Source organism: Polyergus mexicanus, unplaced genomic scaffold (genome assembly GCF_030449975.1).
Source record: "Polyergus mexicanus isolate NDT 795.1 unplaced genomic scaffold, iyPolMexi1.0 SCAF_3, whole genome shotgun sequence".
Taxonomy (NCBI): domain Eukaryota; kingdom Metazoa; phylum Arthropoda; class Insecta; order Hymenoptera; family Formicidae; genus Polyergus; species Polyergus mexicanus.
The window spans coordinates 5,298,239-5,325,341 of NW_027223323.1; the positions used below are offsets into that span (position 1 = coordinate 5,298,239).

At 35.1% G+C, this 27,103-nt stretch overlaps 6 protein-coding genes and 1 long non-coding RNA gene across 15 annotated transcripts in view; 5 read left to right on the top strand and 2 right to left on the bottom strand.

Annotated features, from left to right (window-relative positions):
• Positions 1-125: 125 nt before the first annotated feature.
• On the top strand, positions 126-3,602 carry Tmx3 (Thioredoxin-related transmembrane protein 3). Of its 2 annotated transcripts, none has more exons than XM_070292722.1 (10): positions 126-477; positions 1,137-1,194; positions 1,278-1,317; positions 1,400-1,563; positions 1,624-1,807; positions 1,899-2,043; positions 2,122-2,362; positions 2,430-2,622; positions 2,710-2,902; positions 2,989-3,602. In XM_070292722.1, the coding sequence occupies exons 1-10, from the start codon at positions 435-437 to the stop codon at positions 3,021-3,023; spliced, it is 1,296 nt and encodes a 431-aa protein (XP_070148823.1). In that variant the 5' UTR covers positions 126-434; the 3' UTR covers positions 3,024-3,602. The 2 variants fall into 2 exon arrangements, with proteins under 2 accessions (XP_070148823.1, XP_070148824.1); XM_070292723.1 differs by having other exon boundaries at positions 128-477; positions 1,146-1,194; positions 2,989-3,601.
• Positions 3,603-3,769: 167 nt separating this feature from the next.
• On the bottom strand, positions 3,770-4,883 carry Pdcd-5 (programmed cell death 5). The gene is made up of 4 exons (XM_070292724.1): positions 4,694-4,883; positions 4,340-4,448; positions 4,054-4,217; positions 3,770-3,977 (listed from the first exon to the last, which is right to left on the bottom strand). The coding sequence occupies exons 1-4, from the start codon at positions 4,757-4,759 to the stop codon at positions 3,927-3,929; spliced, it is 390 nt and encodes a 129-aa protein (XP_070148825.1). The 5' UTR covers positions 4,760-4,883; the 3' UTR covers positions 3,770-3,926.
• A 443-nt stretch (positions 4,884-5,326) lies between these two features.
• Positions 5,327-7,086, top strand: LOC138945023 (zinc finger protein-like 1 homolog). Its single transcript, XM_070316188.1, has 3 exons — positions 5,327-5,729; positions 5,842-6,147; positions 6,222-7,086. Exons 1-3 carry the CDS (start codon positions 5,628-5,630, stop codon positions 6,762-6,764), a joined length of 951 nt encoding a protein of 316 aa, XP_070172289.1. The 5' UTR covers positions 5,327-5,627; the 3' UTR covers positions 6,765-7,086.
• Positions 7,087-7,840: 754 nt separating this feature from the next.
• LOC138945026 (uncharacterized) lies at positions 7,841-14,039 on the bottom strand. Of its 2 annotated transcripts, none has more exons than XR_011448907.1 (5): positions 13,774-14,039; positions 12,001-12,297; positions 9,615-9,929; positions 9,087-9,376; positions 7,841-8,653 (listed from the first exon to the last, which is right to left on the bottom strand). It is a non-coding gene; the product is annotated as an uncharacterized lncRNA (long non-coding RNA). The 2 variants fall into 2 exon arrangements; XR_011448906.1 differs by having other exon boundaries at positions 7,841-8,658.
• On the top strand, positions 7,926-11,059 carry Sro (SDR family oxidoreductase shroud). 4 transcript variants are annotated; one of them, XM_070316185.1, is made up of 7 exons: positions 7,926-8,202; positions 8,399-8,589; positions 9,102-9,398; positions 9,627-9,932; positions 10,288-10,531; positions 10,793-10,919; positions 11,019-11,059. In XM_070316185.1, the coding sequence occupies exons 2-6, from the start codon at positions 8,430-8,432 to the stop codon at positions 10,911-10,913; spliced, it is 1,128 nt and encodes a 375-aa protein (XP_070172286.1). In that variant the 5' UTR covers positions 7,926-8,202; positions 8,399-8,429; the 3' UTR covers positions 10,914-10,919; positions 11,019-11,059. The 4 variants fall into 4 exon arrangements, with proteins under 4 accessions (XP_070172286.1, XP_070172285.1, XP_070172287.1 ...); XM_070316184.1 differs by having other exon boundaries at positions 10,793-11,047; XM_070316186.1 differs by having other exon boundaries at positions 7,926-8,175; positions 8,251-8,589; positions 10,793-11,047.
• LOC138945025 (NPC intracellular cholesterol transporter 2) lies at positions 11,401-12,588 on the top strand. Its single transcript, XM_070316189.1, has 3 exons — positions 11,401-11,548; positions 11,638-11,805; positions 12,136-12,588. The coding sequence occupies exons 1-3, from the start codon at positions 11,530-11,532 to the stop codon at positions 12,402-12,404; spliced, it is 456 nt and encodes a 151-aa protein (XP_070172290.1). The 5' UTR covers positions 11,401-11,529; the 3' UTR covers positions 12,405-12,588.
• Positions 14,040-14,179: 140 nt separating the features above from the next.
• The window catches only part of Atpalpha (sodium/potassium-transporting ATPase subunit alpha), a 60,701-nt gene continuing 47,777 nt past the window's right edge, over positions 14,180-27,103 (top strand). For 2 of the 4 annotated variants that reach the window (XM_070316176.1, XM_070316181.1), the window contains exon 1: positions 14,186-14,457. In XM_070316176.1, the coding sequence (XP_070172277.1) occupies positions 14,428-14,457 (30 nt within the window). In that variant the 5' untranslated portion in view covers positions 14,186-14,427. Of the gene's footprint in view, positions 14,458-27,103 lie in introns of all 4 variants that reach the window. The other 2 variants (XR_011448905.1, XM_070316177.1) reach the window with 2 other exon arrangements.

Below are 27,103 nucleotides of genomic sequence, written 5' to 3' on the forward strand. Positions count from 1 at the left end.
TATATATATATATATATATATATATATATGCATCGGCTGTCATGTAATTAAACCCACTTTAGACTTTTTTAAATGCCTCCTTTTCCAAAACTCAAATATATATTCTCTGTCTCATTTTGTCACAGTTTTAAAGGCAGAAAGTGCAGAAGAGCGCAGTTAAAACACAGCTGGCCAGTGGCGGAATTAGCGTTAGCGACCGTGTCGTACATACATAATACGAGAAGATGTGACAGAATCAAAAGCGTTAAATCATTCCGCGTGACAAGTCCAGTCGAAAGACAGAAAGTATTTGTTGCAAATACATCCGTCCGCGTGCATCGGAAGAAAATTGCAATCTCAAAATGCAATCTCATTCAATACGCTCTTGTTACCGAAGGATCAAATGAAGGAGGCTGATTTTCCTACTCTCTCGACATCTCGAATCTGCAATCGGAATGGTTTCCCTGACGCGAATCTCTTTTGTTACGCTTTTCTATGGTAAGTGGCTGTCGGCCACACACCGAAAAATATTGCCTTTGTTTGCAAAAATAAAATACATTATGCGATTTGTGATAATCTTACGCGCGCGACGTAATCTTGCACGTCGGCCGATCGATAACATACGATTCGCTTGACATTCGTCTAATTTAATTACTATGTACAGAAATTTTATAATTTATAATTGTATGCATAATTGTAGAAAATGTATTATATTTATTTGCATTTCGATTTTAATTACATTACTATCTCTCTGTATGAATTTATAAGAACATCTGACAAATTCTATTTATCAGTCGAACCTGATAGACATTAATTCAATTTGGATAATTTGATTTTATTCATATGTAAAAAATATTTTTTTTAATTTCTTAGTTAAAAAATATGTTTGTTTATTTATTTCAAATTAATAAATAAAACGTTTCATTTGAAACATTACTCTTAGTTTCATCTATATAACTTCAATGACAGATGTATATCTTTATTTCTCATCAGAGCTTTTGTAGCGTGCACATTCATGTATAGTAAAATATGATGATTTTCAATGAAACTTTGGTAAACAAGTTTGATTTGATTTGCGTTATACTTGATTTTCGCATTATCTCAACAATGAGAAATATTTCTATGTAAGCACTTGTTATCATTCAATTACATTTTAGCTTTTTCAGCAATTTTGATGCACACGGCAGGCTCGCGGGTGATTGAGCTGAGCGATAGGTAAGAAATCTGGCAATATTATATACTGTTCAACTTCTCCAATTATCAAAAAGATGATCATTTAATATATCTGCTTCTTGCAGATTTCTGGATATACACAAAGATGGACAATGGCTGGTCATGGTATATTCAATTCCTATGAAGTATATTTATATATCTTCTTCTATATATTCAAAATATATAATTATATTTCCATTTTCTGTAGATGTATGCGCCATGGTGTGCACATTGTAAAAGATTGGAACCAATTTGGTCTCATGTTGCTCAGCATTTGTATGCAACATCAATACGAGTGGGACGTGTGGATTGTACTAGATTTACCAGTGTGGCGACTTCATTCAAAATTAAAGGATTTCCCACCATTCTATTGTAAATACATCTTTCTCTCCGACTATTAAATATTTATACGATAATATTTTCAATTTACAGTTTAAAGGGTGATCAAGAGTATGTATATCACGGTGATAGAACTAGAGAGGAAATAGTCAAATTCGCTTTAAGACTAAGCGGTCCTCCTGTGCAAGAGGTAACGAGACCTCAAAGCTTTGACACTATAAAGAGAGAACGCGATCTCTATTTCTTATACGTGGGCAGTAGATCTGGAGTTCTATGGGTAAAATCTTTTTACAATTTTATGAAAATATTATAAAGCTAGTATGAAACATTCAAATTTACATGTATCTAAATGCATTAAATAAATGCAGGAACTTTATCACAAGACTGCAAATATGTTTCAACCGCATGCATTCTTCTATCAATCTCATCCGAGTGTTGTAAATAAACACGCACCTGTGGAAAATGTTCCGGCATTATTCGTGTACAAAGAAAGTTCACATTACAATTTCACTGGTGAGAGTTAATTGAAGGAAAAAAAGATTATTATTATTATTATTATTATTTGTAATGATTGTTAAATTCGATTTGCAGGACACAATTTAAGTGATATAGAGAAAATGAACGAGACGCTTTATAAGTGGGTGAACGCGGAACGTTTCGCGACGTTTCCGAAAGTGACTAGAGGAAACATAAATCAATTATTCTTAACGAATAAGAATCTCGTTTTAGCGGTAGTGGAAGAAAATCAGCTAGAAGAGGTTGCGCCCGACATGCTGGAGTTCAGGGACATGGTCGAGTCCGTGATTAAAAGCAAACGGGAAAAATACCACGAGTACGTTTATTTGATAGCATATATTTTGGTAGAAGCACTGGATATAAATTAACGTTGTTGTATTCAGCCATTTTCAGTTCGGTTGGATTGCTAGTCCCGATCTAGTCAATAGCATAGCAATGATGGTACTACCTTTACCTAGTTTAATTGTGATAAATACAACCACTAATCACCATCATATTCCCGAGGATGAAACAGAGAAACTGACTCCGTACGTGATAGAATTGTTCCTAGAGCAGATTCGCAATGAAAGTGCTCCGGTACACGTCTTTTATATCTTAATAATTTGCTAGCTATTGAAGGAATATATTAACAATAAGAACCTATTATGATTGATGAATTTTCAGCGATACGGTGGAAATAGTTGGCTAGTGCGTAGTTATAGAACTTGGTTTGAATTGAAAACCACTCTAGCTTCAATGTGGAAGGGCAATCCCATCTTAATGACTGTATTGGTCGGATTACCAGTTGGATTCTTATCATTAATATGTTATGGCATTTGTTGTCCAGATATTTTAGATGCAAATGATGAAGAAGATGGTATAATATTTTTATTATGAAAAAATCTACTAATTTTTATAAAGAAATAATAAACATATGTAATCACTTTGTGCTTTTTTTTTCAGAAAATGCTGGAACGAGTCATATAAAGAATGATTGAAAATAATTATAGATGTATATTATGTGGAGAATTCCGAGATAAAAATTTTTTATTATATATAGCATATATGAACAATTTTGATTATATATGTTCTTAAGAAAAATTTGTCAAAGCAATTTTTTAAAACTGAGTATTTTTATACAGTAATTTATTTATTTATTTAATAATGTATATCGCTAGCACATTCCATACATTTTTATTTCTGACAAAGCCATTTTTGTGTACGTATTAATTTATTTTATGATTATGTTGTAAAGAAATGAAACGTATTCCACGAGACAATACAACCGAGTTAAGTATGTAGATACTCGGAAAAATTTGTCTTTTAACACAGCTTTAAAAAAGAGTGTACGATATATCAAAAATTTGTATATTAGATACGATTGTGCATATAATATGTGAAAGATCGAATTAAACATCAAACATTGTTTTTATATACATATATATATGAACAAACGATAATATATTTAGAATTGTATAAGTACATGTATATGTGAAATTGTCATTTGTTGTATTGTGTAGACTGCAAGTGTGATTGTGCGATTTCTGTTTGAGAAGGAAAAATAATCTCTTGCGTGTGTTAGGCATTTGCTGAATGTATATTTATATGTATCAAATAAAAAAAAAATAAAAAATGAATATTTTTATGTTACTATTATTACTTAGGGATATATGAAATATTTTATTGCCAAGTGGAATATAATATTAAATAGTCTTTCCTTATATCTATATCAAAATCCGCCAAATTGGCATTAATAATTTTTATTTTTATAGCATAAAAGTAAAATACAACTAAGCATAAAAGTATATATTGAAAAAGGTTACCTTCAATTGCACACACAAATCAAGAGCAAAATTTTGTTGATTAAAAGTAACATTTCAGATATAAAATTTGTACATTTGCTACAAGTCCATATCATCATCTGAATCCAAAGCTGCTCTTCTTCTATCAAACTAAAAAAATAAAATAAAATTTTGGGGAGTAATGTTTAATTCTGTTATTAGATGCATATTTATAATGATTACTAACTTTAACAGTTGTTTTCCTTTGCGTTTGTTGATTTAAACTCTCAAGTAAATTGATCAACTGTTTCTCTCCAAGCTTCCCAGGTAGTTGTTGATTTTGTGCCATATTTAAGATCATTTCTTCTACCATTTTTCCTTTCTCTGGCTTTCCAAGACAAAGTGTGTTCACTATCAATAATTATATACATACATTATTAATTAAGATACTTATATATCACACATATCTGTGACATCAATTCTAAAGTACAATTTGACAATGCCAAAAAAGAAGGTTATATGATATAACTTACGTCTCGCTCTAGCCGACTGATCTAATACTTGAGTTAATATAGTATGTTTCATCTCTTCCATACGTTGCATTCTTTCTTCCATTGTTTGTTTATTGTCGACATTGTTACCCTAGAATAATAATATATATATGTGTATATATATATATATATATATATATATATATATATATATGTTTGAAATTCTCTTGTGAAATATATACAAAACAGTATACACCTAATCTCAATATTATATACATTTTGCTTCTATGTATAGAAATATTGTGTTTAAATAATTATCAAAAAGAACGAGTAACATATATAATTTTTAAACATTTGTCTCAGCTACAAATTCGTATGGAATTTCGTGACAATTACCTTATATTGAGATTGCAACTGCATCAATCGTTGCTGCCGTAATGCTTCTAATTCCGGGTCTGACATGTTTACGCTTTTTGTATTTATCTTCTTAGATTTTTTAGATTCTCAAATTAAACCTGATTAAACAGCGACTGACCATAGACAGCGATGGACCATAGACCGCGATTTAATGACGTCTATTAAATCCCTCAACCCTCAATGCCACAGATGATATAAGATATATAGATAGCTAACTTCCGTATTTCGCTTATAGTCTATGGCCTATGGTCTATGTTGTTTCAAGCACGAGGCACGAACACTAGCTGGCCGAATGCCGACGAGATGCATGTATACGTGTGTAATATGAATATTCTGTGTGTAACACCGGCATATAATATTTCCATATATAGTAAATTTTTTTTTTTTTTACTTAGGATATTTGTTCTATATTTTTTTGGAAGATAATACTATTCTTTCACTAATATGTCCAGGTCCCATTTTTTCTTATTTTGTAAAATATAAAAACTAAGAGAAAGAAAGAAAATTTTAAGATTCTTAAAAAAATTTTCTCGTCGATATCTTAGCGCGGGAAGAAATTATAGTATTGGCTCTAGAGATTCAAAGCAATATTTTCTTGATGTTTTAATTTCTGATTTATATTTACATATCTATTTTTTAGTTGATAATATTGTTTTCTTTGCTCTCCATCTCCGATATTTCTCATATATCGCGAAACAGCGATTGGACGACAGATAGTGGAACGTAGAATCCATTGGTTGTTTCCGGTATCGCCTGTCGGCAAGAACTGTCAGACGACGTGGCCGGTGATAGAATATGGTAGGCTGCGCAAATAAAGCGGCGATATTACTTTGAGGTTCGATATGTCATATAGTGAGAGCCGATAAAGCGGATATCGAGTTAGGCGTATTTTGTCGTGTTTCAACGTTGCAACATGGGTCTGTGCAAATGTCCGAAAAGAAGAGTAACGAATCAATTTTGTTTTGAGCATCGTGTCAATGTATGCGAACATTGCATGGTCACGAGCCATCCAAAGGTACGTTTTCATCAATGGTTTTTACATTTAGATACCTCTGACGAATATTTCTTTGCACAGTACCAAACAGTTTATCATAATCATGTATGATTAATTCACATGTGTTTTACAGTGTATAGTACAGTCATATTTGTTATGGCTCCATGATCATGACTACAATCCAATTTGTACATTATGTTCCGGCACATTGAGCGACGGTGATTGCGTGAGACTGACATGCTATCACATGTATCATTGGGTATGTTTGGACCAATATGCCAGGGATCTACCGGCAACCACAGCGCCAGCGGGATACACTTGTCCCACGTGTCGAGTGTGTATCTTTCCGCAACCTAAACTGGTGTCACCAGTTGCGGATGTTCTTAGGGAAAAATTGGCTGCTGTGAATTGGGCTCGAGCTGGTCTTGGTTTACCACTGGTATCTATTGCGCTAATTTGCTTACAAGCAGTAAAAAATGTTATCTTTTGCTACATAATATTTTCTTTTTATAGTTAAGCAATGATAGAGAACAAAAATTGGAGCAAGAACGTCCTTTGATAGCAGTAGAAAGTACTTTGTTCCAAAACCACACAGTGACTACGCCAGCATCTCCTACGGTTGCTATGTCTCGCACAAGTAGTACCATCAATTCGAATTCCACCGTTAGCAATGTACATGCGAACAGTCAGAATCTCGGCCCGCCTTATTCAATCGTAAATATTGAATCGTCTCTTGGATTATCCACTTCGGCATCTAGGAAGGTATGTGAAGCTTATGACGATCCGAAAGATATGTCCTTTGATCACGATGAGAACAAATACCAGCGAAAATCCGCCATAGAATGGTTTCTAAGATGGTGGAAGCTGATATCGAGAGCACCGGTGCGACGGAAAACCGCGGGGTCTTTGTATAAGAGATATGCCTTAATAATCTTTATCGGTATATTATTCTTTGTTGGGATTATTCTGCTCTTTTCATGGCTGGGCAGGATGGCGACGGATGGTGATCCGAGCTTCGATGTATTAGCAAATCCTAATGTGAAGCGTGGTGAATAGTCTGTATAATGTTGTATTGTGCATTACGCGAGAACAATGACAATTGTCGATTGTCATGTGAAACGACTCCGGAAATGTGAGAAACGTGGCAATGACGAAATATATAACTGCGAGAGAAGCGCGAATGCAATTGCAATACATAAAAAAATGTAATTTTATGGGACATATAGGACATATCTAGTATAAGTTATAATGTATATGTAACGTTTGTTAATTTTTATGTAAATTATATCTTATATCAAAGTTGTATATTTAAATCTGTAAAGGCTTATCGATTTATAAACTACGAAATTATCGCATCAAAAATTATAGCACAAAAACTTACTTATCCTATCCATATACTTGTTATAAGACTGAGGAATGCATGTTACATTATATATATATAAACGCGCGCGCGTGTGTGTTCTATAATGACACAAACATATCCCTTTTTTTAACTTGTTTGTTATTATTATATTATATTTTGTATACATATTTAACATTTATATTTCGTATTTTACAATCAATTATTATTCTTTATATATTTATGTTTTTATTTAATACTATTACAATACGAATTAATTCCTGTAATGTTATCCATCTTCTTGTAAAACGTCTTTTTTTAAAGTTAGAAGTTCAGAAATAGCCAAATTTTTTTGATATCTTTCCAAGATATAAACGTAAATAGAAGCGCAACATATTCCGTACACTCTTGTTCGATGTGTTTCTATTGAAATTTAAATGAACCGAGTCGTATCCCTGTAAACATCTCCTCCCATGAAATATTAAAATGCTTACAACCGCGTACGCATAAGATGTTTATTGGTGCCTTTATATATTTCTTTTATTCTTCATGGTTGCTTATTCGAAACAAGTACATAACTTTATTTTTTTACAAAATGAAATTTTGTTATTGTTTTATAAAATCTATTGAAATTACTCCATGTTATATATTATAATAACAAATAAAACACAAGACTTTTTAATGCAACAATAACTTTGGCTAACAATAATAGTTTTGAAAAAATCAAAGAATTGATAAGGTATAAAAGATAACAATATAGTATATAACATTAATTTATCTTATACTAATTTATTTTTCTTCTTTAATAGTGTTGTCATGTGGAACGGAAATTCAATGTGTTACTATCTATCATGCGAATAAATCGAAGCTGAATATCCTGCAACTCTCGAACATTCCCACACAACGACGTACAAAATCAACAACTAAAAAAATCAATATTCGTTACAAGTTCTCCACACCGCATACTTTATTTCGAAAAGCAGCGGGCCCGACGGCGCCACACGGAATGGGTGGATTGAGAGTCAAATTTCTTCTACAGGGACCGGTCGCGCCGGTGATCGCGCAGGATTACATACTTTCTTCATCCAGCGAGCGTAACAACGATATACACATCCGATCGTGTGCGAGGTTCCACTCTTTCGTACAATCTTATATGTAAGTATAAAAAAGCCAAGAAACTAACAATGTAAATATATATTTCAGCGCGACATTTTTACACAGACACGATCATGTAAAGGGTGTATTTTTGAGTTATTAAACTCGACAAGATATTTACAAAAATTATAAACGGTCGGAGACCGGTTTGCGTGTTTGATCTAATCTAAATTGGTCTCGTATATCGGACACGCAGGCTAGAGTGATCAGCAGCATAAATTGAAGAGATGAACTCGGTGAAAGAAGTATACGGTAACAGATGGATGGCATGGTGGAGAAGAAATTCAACGGCTTTACCCGTTGCCACGACGATTTCGTGCAATCTCGCGTACTTCGTGGAGGCCGGTTACACGCGCATGGCTGCGGTGCTTTCGATGATTTCGCTGGGTAAGAGGATCCATTTGTGCTCGCTTACGTTAGCTGATATATATTTCTTGGCTTTGTTTGCTGACTACGCTGAAACGAAATCGAACGTATCCGTTGATACTTTGAATTTTCTCTAAATCAATATAAAATTCGAAGAGATATAGAATTTCCTTTCTATATGTCGTTGATATAAATATCTTTTTTTTTTTTATATATTTATTATCTTAAAAGAAATAAACATGTTTCTTGAGTTCTCAGCGCGAATAAAATGGTAAATATTCGCAATTTGCAAGATTTATTTTTAATATGGTTTGATTTAGTACTTAGTTTTATGTACAGTTATGTCAAGTAAATTTACTTTTTAAAAAACGTTTTAAGAACGTTTCAATTAAAAACCTTCGGTTAGTATTGTATAATAGAATATAATTTCGATTTTTTATATTTTCTCAACGATAGAAAGTTCGAAAATGTTTACTCAAAAGTTAAGATTGGCGAATGTAGTTGAGGATTTTTCTTACCGCTCCTCTCTTCAGGTGGTGTTACTTTGTACTATATTTCTAAACGTCGATGGAAAATAAAATCGCGAGATCTTGTCATTCTAACCGGTTGCAATTCCGGTTTGGGCTACAGCCTAGCAATGCACTGTCGCGCTCAAGGCGCAACAGTTTTAGCCGGGGTGCGCGAAACAGCTATGGTGCTGAAACCCAACGCTGCCGTTGAATCATTAAAGGATAAAGGCGTCATCGTTCACCAACTCGATATCACGAATGAAGAATCCGTCCGGGGATTTGGAGAAAGAGTCAAGCAACTATTGAAAGAACGGCAATTAGGTGAGCAATATATAGAGGGTGTTCCTAAACATGTGCGAAAAATTTGGAGGGGCGGGCAGAAGAGGGGTGATTTCTTGGATTATGAACTTTTCTTTAAGAAATTATACCCAAGAAATCAACTCCGGTTCGTATATATTTGGGAGCATTCTACAGGAAAAATCGGAAACATAGGGATATAAAATAAGAGCTTGCAGTTTGTAAATTTCTTTTACCAACCCGCTTTTGTAGTGCTGCGTGCATTAGTGAATAACGCGGGAGTGATGGTGTTCGGCGAGTTCGAGTGGCAGACGCAGGATCTTACAGAGTATCAAATAAATGTCAATCTCTTGGGAACGATGAGAATCACCCGGGAACTGATGCCGATTATACGGCAGAACGGCAGCAGAATTATCGTCGTGTCCAGTCATTGCGCCGCCGATCCTTTGCCGGGTATAAGTATCTACGCAGCGACGAAAGCCGCCCTTCATGCGTGGACCACCGCTCTTCGGGTAGAAGTCGGCAAATACGGCGTCAATGTAGTTGATTTTATACCTGGTAAGTATAAAAAATATTCAAGATTATATGTATAACTTTATCTGCGTTGAGAACAAAAAGCTATTTGATTGCGCAAAATCAACGCCCGGATGAAGAGAAAGAGAAAACAAATTTACTTTACAAGATATGGGTAAATACCCTAATTTATTTCATAAATACTATATATTAAATAAAAATTGGATTTTTTGAAAATAGAAAATATTTTCTATTTTATCGATTCAAGTTTTTCTTTCTTCTGTTATTGCGATTCTTGCTTTCGACGACAAGATTATTCCGAAATATAAAAAAATTAGAAAAAACTTGAATAACATTCTCTCTCTCTCTCTCTCTCTCTCTCTCTCTCTTTGTGCAATAGGTGGTTTTATATCAGAAAGTAATATCATGAGGCGACAACGATTGTTCTTTGACGAAATGGAACGACACATGTCGGATGAAACGAAGCGATTTTATGGCAACTATTTCACTCGATACGCCGAGTATTTTTCCCAGGCAAGCTTGTCGTCTGGCAATCAAGACAATATAACAGTTCTGTCGAATCCGAGAATCTACGAAACCTTTGATAGCGCTCTTCTCGATGTCTGTCCTTCGGCGATTTACAGGTAGTGATTTATCTCCCTATTATTTTTTTACAATATTATACTAATGAAATTATTGCGCAAATGATCAAATAATAAAATTGCTTCATTGTATCAGCGTAAAAAATGTTTGAGATATGTTTCATAGGTAATCTCTATTGTGTACTTCTTTTTTCAAAGATTTATAATTTGCTATTATAAATTTTTAAAAAATGCAGATAAATTTTGCCATCGTTTTTGTGCCGATTATATACATTAAGATAATGATAAATTTATTATTTTCAGATGCGAACCATGGAGATATTTCTTTTATCGGATATTGTTTAAAAGCACACCGACATGTATACGTGATCGATTGGTACAATGTTTCGTCAATGCACCATCGTGGCAGACCAACAAACAATAAATCATTGTTATTATCTTATTAAATAATTTTTACTTTTTTAAAGTTTTCTCAATGTTTACTCTCAATGTGTTTCACTCAAAAGAAGAATAAAATGTTCCATTTTAGAAAGCTGAAGAGAGATGATATTTATATAATTGGACACATACATAAATAAAATGGGAATAATAATTAAAACATATTTGTACCCTCTCTTTTATCCCCGAAATCGATTTCTGTTGCAAGTATTTTCTCAAAAGAATAATTCTATAAAATCGTCAAGTTAGTCAATATATTGTATATTGTCTTGTACCCTGTATTTTGTAATAGTTGTAATATAGTTTTATAAAATCGTTACATTTATCAAAATCAATAATTACTTTATTGCTAATAAATTATTTGAGTCATTCAAACGCGCAATATTACTTTGTGTGCTGACTGATAAAATTTCTGTAAACTTGCAACATCATTGACACAGGTGTTTGCTATCGAGATTTCGATAGGTTTTTCATTCGTTGAATGAGCTAATCAGATTTCAGGTCAACCAGGTGTTCGATTAGATATTATCGGGCGGATAAATAGCCGCCTCTCGCCAACCGAAAATCACATCGATTGTCATTTCTCTCGTGAAGATACCACCATGAAGGCTTTCGTCTTTGGTAAATCTTGTCATTAATTTTTATTTTCTGATAGATACACGAGTCTCTGAAGATTACTATATTTAACTGTAATGTTGATATATGTGCAGCTTGCATAGTCGCCGCATTCTGCGTTGCGGCATCCCTGCAGAGCACCCCGCATTATCCATGCGATGATGGACCTCTGCCTTTGGAATTAAGGATAGAGGGTTGTGACGGTTCTCCTTGCATCATCTACAAGGGGACTAACTTGACCGCGCAGTGGGATTTTGTCGCTAGTAAGTAATGTTAGTGAAGTGGAATAAAATTGTGTGTGTATGTATATAAAATAAAAAAAAATTATAAAGTGTTAAATTCTCATAAATGTCAGGTTTGCATTAAAAACGATGTGATTATATGAGAAACGAAAAGTGACAATTTGATAGTGAAAATTAAGCGAAAGTATTTTCTTTTGTGTACGTTTATATACATACATTCACACTTGAGTATATCGATCCATTTGTTGTTACCCGGCATTATATTCACTCTTCCTAGCATCTCCATTTCCAACGTAGCGAGAAAGATCACAGCCGGTCTTTTACCATACGCTTACGTTTTATATTGTACAGATGCCGATGCGAAATCGCTTGTACCGCGAGTAATGGTTTCAATTATGGGTGCCACGGTACCATATCCATATCCCGAGCAGGATGCCTGCAAGTCCCTGATAAATGGCGAATGCCCGTTGAAGAAGGACGCAGAGGTCACGTACAATCTCGAGATGCCGATATCTAAGAAATATCCAACTGTGACTATAAACATCGAATTCAGCCTAGTTGACGAGAACAAAAATGTACAGGTGTGCTTCAATATGGATGTGAAGGTGACCAATAAATAGATTTTCTCTCGTTGAGATTGTGATAACGCGTATGATAATAAAATATAAACGAAGTAATTATAATTATAATTCTGTTCGCTATATTTGTTTGCTACAATGTGCCTGTATTACCAAATATCGAATGTTTAATATAATGAAATTTTGTATTTTATGTCCGATATGAGACATATGCGATCGATATAGAATTAAGCTTTAAGATATATATATATATATATATATATATATATATATATATGTGTGTGTGTGTATATCGCAAGATTCTATTTTTCAAGATTCAAGAAAATAAATTAAAATGCAGTTAAATGCCTGATTTGATTCGAAACTATTGATAGCACAATTTCGATCTAATATTATAATTCGATAAATCAATAACGAAATGATTAAATCCCACACAGACGGCTGTATCTATACGCTCACAAATCTTTTATATAAAATAATCGTAAAATCGTTCAATAATGTCGAATCAGAGATTCAATAAGATAACTCGCCAAATAAATTTTTCTTCAAGGTGATCAAACGAAAGTAATATGTGATAGACGATAGATTAATCGACAGGATTACGATAAACTTGTTGATGACTGATAACTATTTATATATAGTAATTTTAATCGCGGCTTTCGTAATGAACATTGAAGTAATTTATTAAAATCAAATTACGCGCGACTAATGTCACGTTACGCGGTAATATTTTTAGCGCTATATTCACACATAAAAGATCGTCCTCAGTTTTATATAAAATATAAAAAAAAAACAATATTTTTTTTCTCTCTTGGCGAATAATATATGTTGCCGAATCCTCCAATATAGAATAATCCTATAGAGTAAGTAAACTATTGGATATTTATTGGCAATTTGACAGCAGATTCGATCAGAATATATTACGCAAAAAATTTAACTGTATGGGCCCTCCTTTAAATTGATAGCGGGAACCGAGCAGATCGTATTCTGCGTTAGCGGATTTCGCTAATAAAGATTTTTGCTGTTATTTTGTTAACAAAACATCTTGTAGCGGACATTTTACAAAATCTATTCTCGGCTGTATACGCGAGCTGATGTTGATTCAAGTCGAAAGATCATCTCAAGTATTATTTTAAATATCTAGAGATGCTCCTACGAAAGAATCCGAAAATATATTTCATATTTACAAATTAGATATCAGATCGTTTTAATATCAGATATCTACACGTGTCGCAGATTACGAAATAGTGTCTGTGTATATATATATATATATATGTGTGAAAAATTTTGAAATTGCGGGGCGTAGACCGTGCTACGTCTCCGCGCGAGAAAGAGAAAGAAAGTGAGAGAGAGAGAGAGAGAGAGAGAGAAAGAGAGAGAGAGCGAAACGAGGCGAGAATAGGGGACACACATGTTGCGCCGGCGGACGCGAATCGACGCCACATTCACGGCGATAACGCAGGTAAGATGGCGGACGCGAGGGAAAATTAGCGGCACTCTTATCGCAGTATCGTCGCAAATCATCGTTCGGACAGAGTGAAAGGGATCGCCGTCGCGGCGATCGCGAGATCACGCCGTAAGCTCGTGAGATTCCCCGCCGATAGCGGTATTACGCGAGAAAGCGCGTCGCGTCGCGCCGTGACGTCACCGCGCGCGTCGTTCCGTTCGCTCTCTCAATTTGTCCCACCTGTTTTTCCCTCCCTCCCCCCTCCCCCTCCAACATCGCGCGTACCGTGTGCGGGCGCGCGCGTGCGCGCTTGTGTGTATTCCATCTCCCTCTTTCGCTCGTTGGAGCTTGGAGGTCGCGCGGGAGCGGTTCTCGTTCGTTTGTTTCGTTCGCAGAGCGAGCGAAGTGAGTCGAGTTGCACGCGATCAGTTCGCGCGTGTGTACAAACGTGAGATTGTAACGGGTGTGCTCTCTCTTACGCGATACAGTGTACGGAAGACATCGTTGGAAAGACATCGGGCGCGGTGTGAGTGCAAACACGCGGCGCGACGCGCGCAGCAGGTAGCCGGAGGAACGTCAGATCGCGGACAGCCCGAGCGCCACCGGCTTGTTGTCAAGATGGCGTCCAAGGGGAAGCTAGACTCCGAGGTCAGTACTCTTTCCCCGTGTTCGGTTTTTCCCCTCCCTCCCCTCCCTCGGGAGAGGAGAGGAGAGATGACCTCCGGACCGCGCCTGGGAAACATCGAGCGTGTCGCGGACGTTGATCGACGTTCCGAACGTCGGCCGCATGACGGATTCTTTTCGCCGCGGTCGTGACGAAGGTTGCTCCCATGGAACAACGATCGTATTTCGCGGAACCGACGTCAACTCGATCGTCATTTCGTGACTCGTCGCGACGCCATACGTCGCTCACGTCGTCGTCCACGCAGGAACGTCGCTCTGTCCGCGATAACCACGCCCACCCTGCCTCGTTAAATCCGTCCGTTAAATCGTCCACGGAGTAATCGGTATTTCCCGCGTTAAATCTCGCGATATCTCTCTAATATACCTAGTGATGGAAAAAAAAAATCAACATGTTACGAAATAGTACGAAAACTTTTTGCTCTTGAAATATCTTGAATAGTTATGAATATTTTAATAAATTTTAGAGAGAGAGAGAGAGAGAGAAAGTAAAATACAGTATTGGGAGATATTATAAATAAATGTAACGCGTCAATGTTTTAAATTTTTATTTCAAGAATTATTTATTATGTAGAGTTATGTAGAGACGTAACATTTATACAAGAGATGGTGCAATGATGAATCATTTAAGAATACAAAATCTGTCAAGATATTCAAGATTCTTGAATAATATTCGAAATGTTTCGAAACACAGAGCAATGACTTCGTTAATGGAAAATTTGCAAGAAATTTAATTGAATACTCATCGCTATCTATACTTGCTTGTTTTTAATTAAAACATAGAATAAAGATTTTTTTTTTTTTTCTTTTAATATAAGATAGAGAATTTAATACTAACAGTCGATTCGTCGGGATAAGATTAACAAAAATAGAAATTTCTACGCCTGGTAATTAATATTGGATTATTGTGTCAGATATTGCGATGAATTTTGGTTCAACGACATGTGTATCAATTGCTTCCCTTGCAATTAGTCTCCCCTTCTATATACGTAGCTGTGTAGGTCTATAAATTACGCAATATATTCACGATGCGACAAAGAGAAATATGAATGATAAATGTGTGTATATTACAGATAATTCTGTTGAATTTTTTTATTCAATTTAAGCAACATATATCTTGAAAAATGTAAATATAACGGTACAGGTGTCACCGAACGGCGTGACTCACGACAGTTACAACCATTATCGAAGATAGAAATCATGGTATGATTATGGCGGATTTATGAACCGTTCACGCACAGTACACGCGTTTGAAAATATCGTCGGTATTCACGAAGATAAAAATGGAATGAGCCTTGTTGAAAATTTATGGATGTTTACACAATATTTTAATTTTCACGATGATAGAAAATTGATAAACAATCTACATGGATAAGTAATAGAAAATAATAAGAGAAAGACGAGATTTTTGGAATATTTTTCCATATCTACATATACATATATCGCGACTATATATATATATATATAAACCTTTAATTTATAAATTCTCAAACTATATCTGCTCACTTGCTGCGATATTAAATCACATATATTATCGGTCATCGGAAAGAATATGCGATTCTTCAAATAGATTGACCGCTCGATTGGCGCGATGAACGTTCAAACGATATAAAAGGCCAAGAATATTTTCTCGGGTATATTTATGCGAGCGACAGAAATATCTCTCTCTCTCTCTCTCTCTCTCTCTCTCTCTCTCTCTCTCTCTCTCTCTCTCTGTCTCTCCTTCTCCCTCCTTTCTCGGCATCGATATCCGCTCGTTAGGCGAATATTATTTGCTATTATCGAGAACGATCTTGCTATAGTAGTTTGAAACGATATTTGTGGAGGAGCCTTTTTGAATGATTTACTCTCTGACGTAACTATTTCTGTAAAATAAAATCACGTGGTGTCTTGAGATGAGGCTTCTCGGGCGTCGGAGATGGACGAAGGAGAAAACGAGCGCGTGTGATGATTATCTCTTCTGAGGAAAAAAAAGAAAAACACACGCGTGACATTGTGACTATACGGACTATGCGTATGTCACTTCGTGAGTAATTAGCATGCGAGCCTTTCGAGAAATTTTTCTCCATCGTTCGAGTAGTCTAGAACGTTCCAATGTGCACGTGGTATTGCGTAATCGAAGGGTTCGGCCTCGTGGTGAATTCAACTCGCTTTTTCTTCAATGAAATTAATCGAAATATTTGGTCCTTCTTCCCCCCCCCCCCTTTCATTTTGAACGAAGTATATTTTTACAGCGGCTAGAAATGGCATTTAAATGGCCCATGGATCATTTAATCTTATTTAAACAACGTTAATTAATTATTCGCTGTCTAGTTTTATTTTAAGAATTAATTCATTCGTTTCTTCGCGTTCGCATTTAAATAACCAATCGAGATTCTAAAAGAATTAATTACCTGATATCTGTTCAGTTACTATGGACTGCGAATATTTATATAGTTGCAATTTTTTTTTTATGTAAATTAATGAATTCCATTTTTTTTTATTGCTTTTAAATGTTGCTTAATCTTGTTGTGTAATCGTACATTTTATTTTGACAAAAATACGGAATATCCGAACACACACATGTGTTGAGCTACATGTCGCTACGTTAATGTAATTACAAAATTTGCGTAGGTTGCGTATCTTGTGTCGAGCAGCTTGGCTAACTGCATGCGAGATGCGATTTCAGGCAATTCTGTGTCCGTGCGAGATATACTACATATTATCGCGGTTATACGTTCCTCGAATATTCCATCTTTACCGGAAATCGTAACTTCTCTCGTAGCGATATGATAGGACAGTGTTATTTGCGGTATTTCGCCACATTGTATACGCAGCCCGTGCATATCACCGCTTTGCGACACGAATACGCCGCCGTGTACATAATTTTGAATCGACGAACTTCCGTTGTTCGCGTATAATTTCTCCATTTTCTTTCTCCCGCCATATCGATAATTTCTCCGTACATCCGCATGCTGCATTCTGACTTTGACGTTTCAAGCGCTTTGAAACACGAGGGGAAGCGTGTGGAATTATAATATACTAGGGATGCCCTAGAAATCGCGGGTTAACTTCTAATTTTATCGATTCTTTGTTGGCAAACTTTGAGCCCATTTTTTTTTTTTTACCATGGTTTGCTCGTATAATCTTCACACACGCGCGCGCGCGCGCACGCGTATGCAAGTACTTAGTTTTCAACTTTAGTATCTTGAAGTCTTAAAATAAGATATATCCTTGAAATGAAATAAAGCATAAAATTTCGTTATCAAACTATTATTTCTGAAACTTATAGATCAGAATCCTTCAACTTTTCGTCGATAATAGTTTGAGTCCGTATTTAAATAACGAAGACAATTATCGTTCCCTCTGTACGCGCGTGTCTCGATTTCCAGAAATAATAATTTGAAAAAGAGAGCGGAAAACACTCCCCCGAATATGATTACGCGCGTGTAATCGCGCGTATAGACGGCATGTGGCTATCAATAGACCACGTCATAGTTTTGAAACGGATGCTATTAAGATTCGGTGAACGTGGAACGAGAGACCATTGCAGAAAATTCGACGGCAACGCGAGAAGAAAGAAAGGGGAAAGAAAACAATAACTCGAAATCGTACATCTCGTGAATTTCCGGCGCGGATTTGTGTCAAGGTCACGACCAGTCGAGAACGGAGAGGGAGAAATCCACGGGAGTATACGCGGCCCATGGCGGCCATATCGTAAACTCGTTTCCCCTTCTCGCCGTTGCGTTGGTACATACTATCGAACACATAGTGGATTGTGACTGAACGATATATGGGATAAACACATCGCAACGTCGGCAGCTTTAAGTAACTTGATATACGCTATCGTACAGGAATTCGATATCGCGCCTGCCTTGCGATTTTTATGTTCTCGTACGCATATCTGAGAGAAAATTGAGCGATTAGAATTATGTTCGCGCAAATAGGTTGAGATGAAGGATTATAGAGTTAATTTTTGATCGATTCTAACGTGTCTGTTTGAATTTTTTTATCATAAAATGAGATGCGAGAACAGTATGTTTTTTTTTTTTTTTTCTTTCTATCCTCATATAATTGCGATATTAATAGCCTTTAATACAGAAGTTTAATTCTGATGCTAGAATAATGTTTCACATTTTTGAAAGTTACAAAGAGAACGACATTTTAATAAAATTTTCAGCAAAGGAGCGATAAAATGTTAAATAAATTTTAACTCGAAATATCACAACATTGACATTTAATCTTTTTATCGTTTTCTCTTTCATTATAAATTTGAAGAGAAAAAGAAAACATTTTCGATATCTTCAAACTTGATGTGTATCTTTTGAACATCCGTCTATGCTAATTTTCCCAAAGACCGCACGCATCGGCTGAAAAATTATTGGACGCGCACCCTCTTCGACGATCGATCGTGAGCTAGCCATGACCAGGTCGAGTCGTTTTGCCCATCTGCTGCAAGATGGCGACACGCGGCGCGTAAACCGCATCAAAAATTTTATATGTCGATTTGCTATAGGTTTTTACATGTGTGCGAGTCGATTTACTGGCAATTTATGCTCGCTAAAAAATGATAAAATATAACTGCGATAGAGAAACTAACAATTTTCGAAGGAATGGAATTTACTCTAGTGCATAGGCGCGAATAACACAGTAGAAAGTAATTGTATGTAAAAAAATTATGAAGCGATGATAAAGTGTAGTTGAGAAAAAAACTAGATGACAGGTTTCATGTTTATATATTTAAAAAAAAAAAAAGAAAAAAAAAGTTGGGATATTTTTGTTATTCAGAGATAAAGTATAAAGGGCACAAATGAGAATATTTATTTCTTTTTATCTTTGCATTATATAAAATATTTATATATACAGGGTGTCCTAGACCACTCGTACACCCCTTTTCTTTCAAAAACTAAGCATTTTAGAGAAAAACGTTTTGAACACAAAAATTTTATGGTTTGTCAATTAGTATTAACAAATCAATTAGTGCAAAAAGAAAACAACAAATAAATGTTTAAAAAAATACATTGTAAATAATTTTCTTAAGAACAATTATTTTTTATACCAATTGATTTTTCTCATTATTCTGTACATAAAAGTAATTACGGTAAGATTATCGAAAACCAAATATTTTACAAGATATTTAATTTTTTATATCAAAATATGTCGGATTGAAATACAAAATAACTCAAAAAGTGCTTAATGAAAAAATACTTTATTATAGTGTTTTGGAAAACTCTCGACATAAGCTATAAGAATATGCAATAAAAAATAGGGGGTTCCATTTAAGAAATTAAAGGTGTCCTTGACTTGACCTTAACGATGCCATCCAAGGTCAAACCCATGACACCATCTTATGTTCCCCTCAAAACTATACAATTTTTGTTGAAAACGTTTTTCTCTAGAATGCTTAGTTTTAGACCAGGTGGTCTAGGACACCCTGTATATCGGTTATTTTATGTGTTTGTGAGAATTGTATTTTCTCTCTTATATTATTTTATGAAATATTCTCTTTATGTAACATAATCTAATTCGAGTTAATTGATTAATGTATTTTATTAATTATCAATTTATTTAAATGATCGGATTTTAATTAAACAATCATATTTGCGTGAAAGAAAGCGATTTTTTTCATATAGTTTTATCATTTATAATATATCGTCCGTACGCTAGTTCTCTCATGCACATTATTCTTATAATATATGTATATTTGTGGTTAAAATTTTTTCACGATATGACAGAATTCGGCTAAGCGGTGCAATAATAATTCAAACACGAACAATTAATTGGAACATTATTTCGCGAAATGATCATATCTCACTCTTTCTTTCTTCTGTCAGATTTTCTCTCCGCGCATCGATCCTGCCTCACCTTCGATGCTAATTCGAACGCTATAGTTCGCGCTGATTATCGTTGAATTAGCCATTATGTCGTTATTTTAACGAGTGTGTCAATGTGTGTCAGGGGAGCGCGCACATTCTTCTCAAGAGTCTTCCTCTCGTACGCGCTGCTCGTCTTCCTCGAGTGGCTTTCATGCGGAGATCCACGTGAAGCTTTAGCTTCTCTTTGACATCGAAGGAAATTAAATCTTTATATTACGTTTAATCGCTTATCGTTTGTTCAGGAATGCCGTTTACGAATGTTTATTCATACATTTCTAGCAGAATTATTAAAAAAAGAATTTGAAGTTAACCAAAATTAAAATATTTTAAAATAGTAGTATTTTTCAATTTTTTTTCTAATACAAAATTAAATTTAATATTTCACAGATATCTCAGAATAGACTGAATCGTTAAATATGTAAAGGCAAATAAGAGAGAATATACACTATTTCTGTCGTTAATTCACTTCTAAATATAAGCATAAAGTAAAGGAATGAAAGTACGATCTAGATCTAGATTATTATATCAATTTGTATAAAATGATCGACACGATTAATATATTTTTTGCGAATACTGTCTCACATATATAATCTTTTACTATTTTATAATATCTATGCGAATGCGTTTGAATAAGCTGTATGTACAAAGACAGATAAAGCCAGTAATTGCTCAAAACAGAAATTAAAAATTGTTTCAACGTCGATAATGGCTTCTGTCGTTATAGTTGATATTAATGAAGAACGTATATTTTATTTACGTGAAAAGTACTGCCACAGAGCCACCTTCTAGTCGTTTACCTTTGCGACCATTATAATTGTTAATCGCATGAACAATTTTCAAGTAGCATTTAATTAAAGATAAAGCTATTAACACGCGTGCTTAATCGCGTGTCGATGTTACGTAATATTATTGACGAATAAGCTATTACATTCTCACGCTCTTCGATCGACGACGTCGCGAAAATGTCGCTCATATTATAATAATAGAATATCCCGATGGTTATATTATCTCACCGAGACGAGAAAATAATATTCGCAAAAAAGCGAAGAAGGGAAGAAGGTTGAGCATCGCTCTTAGTCGTTTCAATTCCTGCTAAGTTCTAGGATTCTAGAATATGAAGCGCGATTCCAATTGTCAAAACTGCATTTTTCTCGATCGGGAAGATTTCAGAAATTTCTGCGCAATTGATTTCCGAATTATGCATCTTTCATTTTTTTTTTTTTTTTTTTTTTTTCGAATTATAACTTATAAAGCGCGACGTATTTTTAAATTCATAAGGATGATTAAAAATATAAAGTATATAAACATTTTTATTATTTATAAATTTTTATGTCTATTTGTATAAAATTAATATAGCGTAATAATAATGTAAGCATCTTTTTGCGATGAATGCCTTCGTTATCGCGCGATACTAGGATTATATTACATTGCGATAATCTGAATATTCAGAAAAATGGATCCTTTTATTGTTTGTTTAAATTAGAACAAAACGGAATTCCTTTAATAATATGAAAAAAAAATTATTTCGCGAGATCGTGTATTTTAGAGAGCACTCATATTTTCTTAGGATATATTTAATTTTTTGTCCACGTGACATTCTCTCTGTCCGCGATCTTGATTATTATGATAAATGATTATATTCATCTCGATATGACGACAATTATGCATAAAAAATAAATAATTTTATTTAATTATAATTTGTTAAAAAATTTATTGATCTTAAAATTTTCTTAATAATATTTTTTATTATTCAACATTTATTCACATTCGCTTTGTTCTGTATATTGTATACTACGATATTCACGGCGATCGTTTTAATTTCATTCTGCATTGCGCATATTTTTACCGCGATACTTGGAACGCGAGAAGGGATTATTTATGAGGCATTCATTTGACCTGAAATCGAAAATTGGTCCTTATGTTGCGATGATAACCTGTCGTAATTATGGATGACGCGGTAATCGGTCACGTTCGACGATTACGATCGGTGTGCGCGCCTCCTAATTCGACGCACCTCGTTTCCGCAGTGCCGATAAAAATTGCACGAGCTGCCGATTGGAAATCGATGGAAACACACGTACCTTGCCAACGAAACCTTATTATTTCCTGTCAACGCCGGGCCTCTTTGCAAGCGGATACCACGGAGCACGTTTCGCTCGCTCGTGTGAGCGCAGAAATCCTACTTCCGACGCAAATAAGACATCCTCCTTCCTACTCAATGTCTCTAATCCGGCCCTTGCCCCGTCGTAATCAACTCCATGAAATTATTAAAGTGGAATTGCTTGCCGCCGGAGAAGAGGCTCGCGAGAGAATATGACAACCCTCAATTTCAAGTTCTCAAATAACGAACGAATCGTGTAAATCTCATCTTGAGATCTCAACAACTTTTCGAGCTTTTCCTCGAATCCTCTGACGTTTCTTTTTATTATTTTATTTCTTTTCACTACGTGTGTCATAAAATTTGTCGCGTTTCGCTAAAATATTTATATTAACTTGCAGAGAATTGTGTCGACAGAGATTTCGTATTACCGAGCGGAATATCACAGCAGAGATTTTACTAAAGAGCAGTTTTTTTTTTTTTTCCTTTTCGTATGAACTATTAGTCGGATATAATTATGCTAGTTCAAGTATATCGTACACGGAAAAAATATTACAGTACAAATTACATGATAAATATATTTCCTTTTACAATGTTTATTGTCAAGCTGGGATATAACGACATTAAGATATTTATTACTATAAAAATTGTTAATTATATGCATTTGTTTTATTATTTATTAATTATGCATTTGTTTGCGTGCATCAATATATTTGAATAATTGCAATACTTTTTTGTAAAATATACTTAATACGTGTATAATATGTTATTGAATAAAAAAATTATATATTGTCATTTTTACTGTAATATTTTTTTCATGTAGTAAAATATGCGTCAGTAAATAAAGTAACTTACCGTGGGCGTAATAAAATATTAACAATTTATTAACAGTGAAATTCTACCAGAAATATATACGAATATCAAATATGTGCGAATATATCATAATGAATGTATAATGTATGTCGGGGAAAAAAATATAGCCCGTATAAACTGAATAAAATAAATTCACGTAAACTTTAGTCCGATAAAAGGGCGCAAGAGTTTTTACATCATTTCAATCGTCTAAAAGGATATTAATATTTTAGCAGCCATTTCACTTATCAAGAATTCAATATGTATAAATATTGTGCTTATCATATGGAACAAGTGCAGTGTGACACGTTGAAAAATATATTTATAACAAATAAATTCAACGGGAGAATGAAACGAATGGTTTCTGTATAAGTAATTATTTGAATAATCGAATGTTTATAATTAAATTTATAATTGTCACAATATCATCGAGATCCGTTTAAACGTCATTGATATTTGAGATATACCTTCGGCATTTTGTATTGTTCGATTCGAACGACCCTCCAAGCGATCACTCGTATACACGTTCGGTACGTTATGTAACGTTCACCGTGTTACGTAACCGTGCTTAGCAGCCGAGAAGAACAGGATCGAAAATTTGAATGTGCTCGCTCCGTTCGTATCGTTCTTGGAAAGCGATTGCGCAGAAATTAATAATGATAATTAATTATGCGATTCTCGGTAAAATTCTCGGTGTAATCGCGGTCGTTTTTTATTTATAGACGTAGTTGTTAATTTAATACGCGATGTTGCTAACGAGATAAGCCGTTGGACAAATTACGATATTAGTATTATCGTTGTCTATTATCGTTGTCTAACCGAAGCGATGATTACATAATGTTTTGCGCTATTCGTTAAATCGTAGAGGATCAATAATGATCGAATAGCCATTCGCTTGTGGAGTGTACGAGTGTCCCTGATATTTTATTTTTCATAGCAACCGTTGATCTTCTTGGAATCCGGATGCCTTTCCGAGTTGTCAATTATATGGACGCATTTTTTTTTTTTTTTTTTTTTTTTATTTTTTAATACATGAAAGTAAAGATAACAAGAAAAGAAATAGTAATTTTGAGAAAATAATTGTACAAAATTGAGATTGTAATTAAGTATTATGTAATTAAAATGACAGATGATGCGTGATTCTATTAAGAATTCAACAAAATAAAAAAATGAATAAGATAGTAACTTTTGACATTTATTTAATCGTTTCGATATCGATTAAAGGTAACTCTTTGAAATGTGTGTGGTGTCTTGTAGATCGACGTGAAATTGAGCGGAATATCGAAAAGAACATGGAGCCCAGGGATGCTCAGAGAAAGCGTTGATATATGACGCTTCTCATTACCAATAAGTAAAAATATCACGTATAGATGCTTTTTACTATACCCAGTAGAGGCATCGCTTGGCTCGCTGTATTCACGTGGCGAAACAGCTGATACAATCACACACATATACATATATGTATACGCATCAGCCGCAAGTGTTCCCTTTCGGCTCCTTCTTCTCTGTCTTTTTCCACGATGCAAGAAATATTACTCAGCATTATTTGTATCCAATCGCATTTTAATCGGCATTCCTCCTTTTCACGCGATACCGCGCTATGTGTAAATTATTATAATTATTAACGACACACCGGCGCGATTTCGACACTCGCTTGTCGATGGCGAAATTTCAAGGTGAACGAACACGCGTTCGCACGAAATTCAACACGCCGAGGGGTGGAAAATGAAAAATTCACCCCTTTACTCGATTTCGGGGAGTTACTTATCGGAAGCGAATGGGTTACTGACCGAATGCGGGGTGCAGGGTAAGGCAAGCGATCCGAGGAAGGAAGACCGTACGTTCGTCTGTTTATGTGACGACATATGGGGGGGAGGGGAGGGGAGGGGGGGGCAGAGAGGGACGAGGAGGAAGAGGAAGAGAGGAGGCAGTCGTAGGGGCAGAAGGGTGTCAGCGGGTAGAGAGAAACGGCGGCAGCGGCGGCGGCGGCGGCGGCGGCGGTGGCGCGGGAGGGGATAAAGCCCCGCAGTGCGGCGCGGTCGATACAACCATCACCACCACCCACCCCCGACCCTTGTTCGAGGACCTCTCGCTTCACCACGGCCTACCGACTTCTTTCCTTTGCCCTCTTTCTCTTCTCTCCGTCTACCCTTCTCTTTTTATATATCTGAATAATAAAAATTTTTCCATTTTTTTGACGGAAAAAGATCGATCTGTCACAACAATGGGCCTTATCGGCGTTATTCGGCATTCTTATTATAATAACTCGACATGATTGACGAGTCGAATGAAAATCCGAAGGACAAAGTGCGTTCATCGAACATTTAGTCGAGTGCGGTTGCGATACTACTACTATTGCGCTATTACAATGCATTTTTTATTTAGCTTGTCAACATTTTCGGCCCTTTAATCGCGGCTCAAGTCTTGTCCTCTTCTAGATATGGGGAGAAAAAAAAATCAATTAAATCTCGGATAACTTTAACGTTTATGCGAGCAGAATTCTGTCTCAAGAGACTTGAAATAAAAAAGATCGCGAATAATCTAATGTCAAAAAAAATTTTGGCTTCCTTATCAAAGATTATATAAGATCAAATAATGTTCAAGCCAATCCACAGGCTATTATTAGAAGAAACTAAGACCTCAAATTAGAATCTAAAAATCGAATTTTGTTTCTACGAGTTCGGTTAAGATTCAAATCATCCTCCGGATTATATACGTATCCCAGATTTTAAAATTCGAGCCGAAGTTGAAATTGGAAAATACGAGCTTTCATGCCTCTCATATTCAAATGTGCCCTACTAAAGCATGTCAACGGACGCTAGGCTGTCCTTTGCCTTTTCCCTCCTCCCTCCCAGGCTTTTCCATCTCTCCTATCTTGTTCCGATGTTTCCTCTAATGTTATCTCGTACCGTGTCACACCAGGGACATGCGAGAGAGCGGCCGTTCAACGAGTTATAACTGCTCGTCGTTCTGTGTCGAAATTGCACGCCCACTATCTGTCCGTTTCCATCGACGACTACCCACACGTGTATGGGCTTCTTTTCCGGCAAAAGCGCCGCCGATCTTTTCCTGTCGACGCATCGCGTCGCGACGTCGTCGTCGAATCATGGCGACTTTAAAATCGAATAACTCTCTCTCTCTCTCTCTCTCGTATCTCGCACGCGTTTCCTCCGTCCTTAATTTATTTGCATCGACGAGCAAGTATTCGATATATCCCAGAGGAATCGAGGCTCGGCGAGCATCGGATATGATCTTTGATTAGTGGAAATAATCCGCGAAAATGGATCAATAATGCAAGATAATAATGAATTCTATGGGATTATACGAAAGACCGATTAATACTTGATCTCATTTTAATGCCAATTTTAAACTGTTTATTTTAAATTGATTCTCTCTTTTTAATTAATTTATTAGATATTATATATATATATATAAAATAATGTGTAGAAATCGGCGGTAAAAAATATTACTATTAAAGTATCATAAATCTATCATTCTTCTGGATTTAAAATAAATTTTCAGTCTTTAAAAATTTTTAAAAAGTAAAAAGCTGCATATTGTATTTTTTAAGAAAAATAAGATTCAACAACATTCTTTAATATTTTTTTTTTTAATTTGTATATAATAAAAAAGCTAATCTCTCTAAATTTCATTTTCTTGATTTTAATATTTTTTTCGAGCTCTCGACCGCTTAAAGAAATAAGGTCAATTTTTTGTTATCAACAAGTTTTTTTTTTTTCCTTTTTAAGAGTTGAGTAATGTCATTAGTTACGTTCTCTCGTAATTGCAAATTCTCTAAGAATCGGAG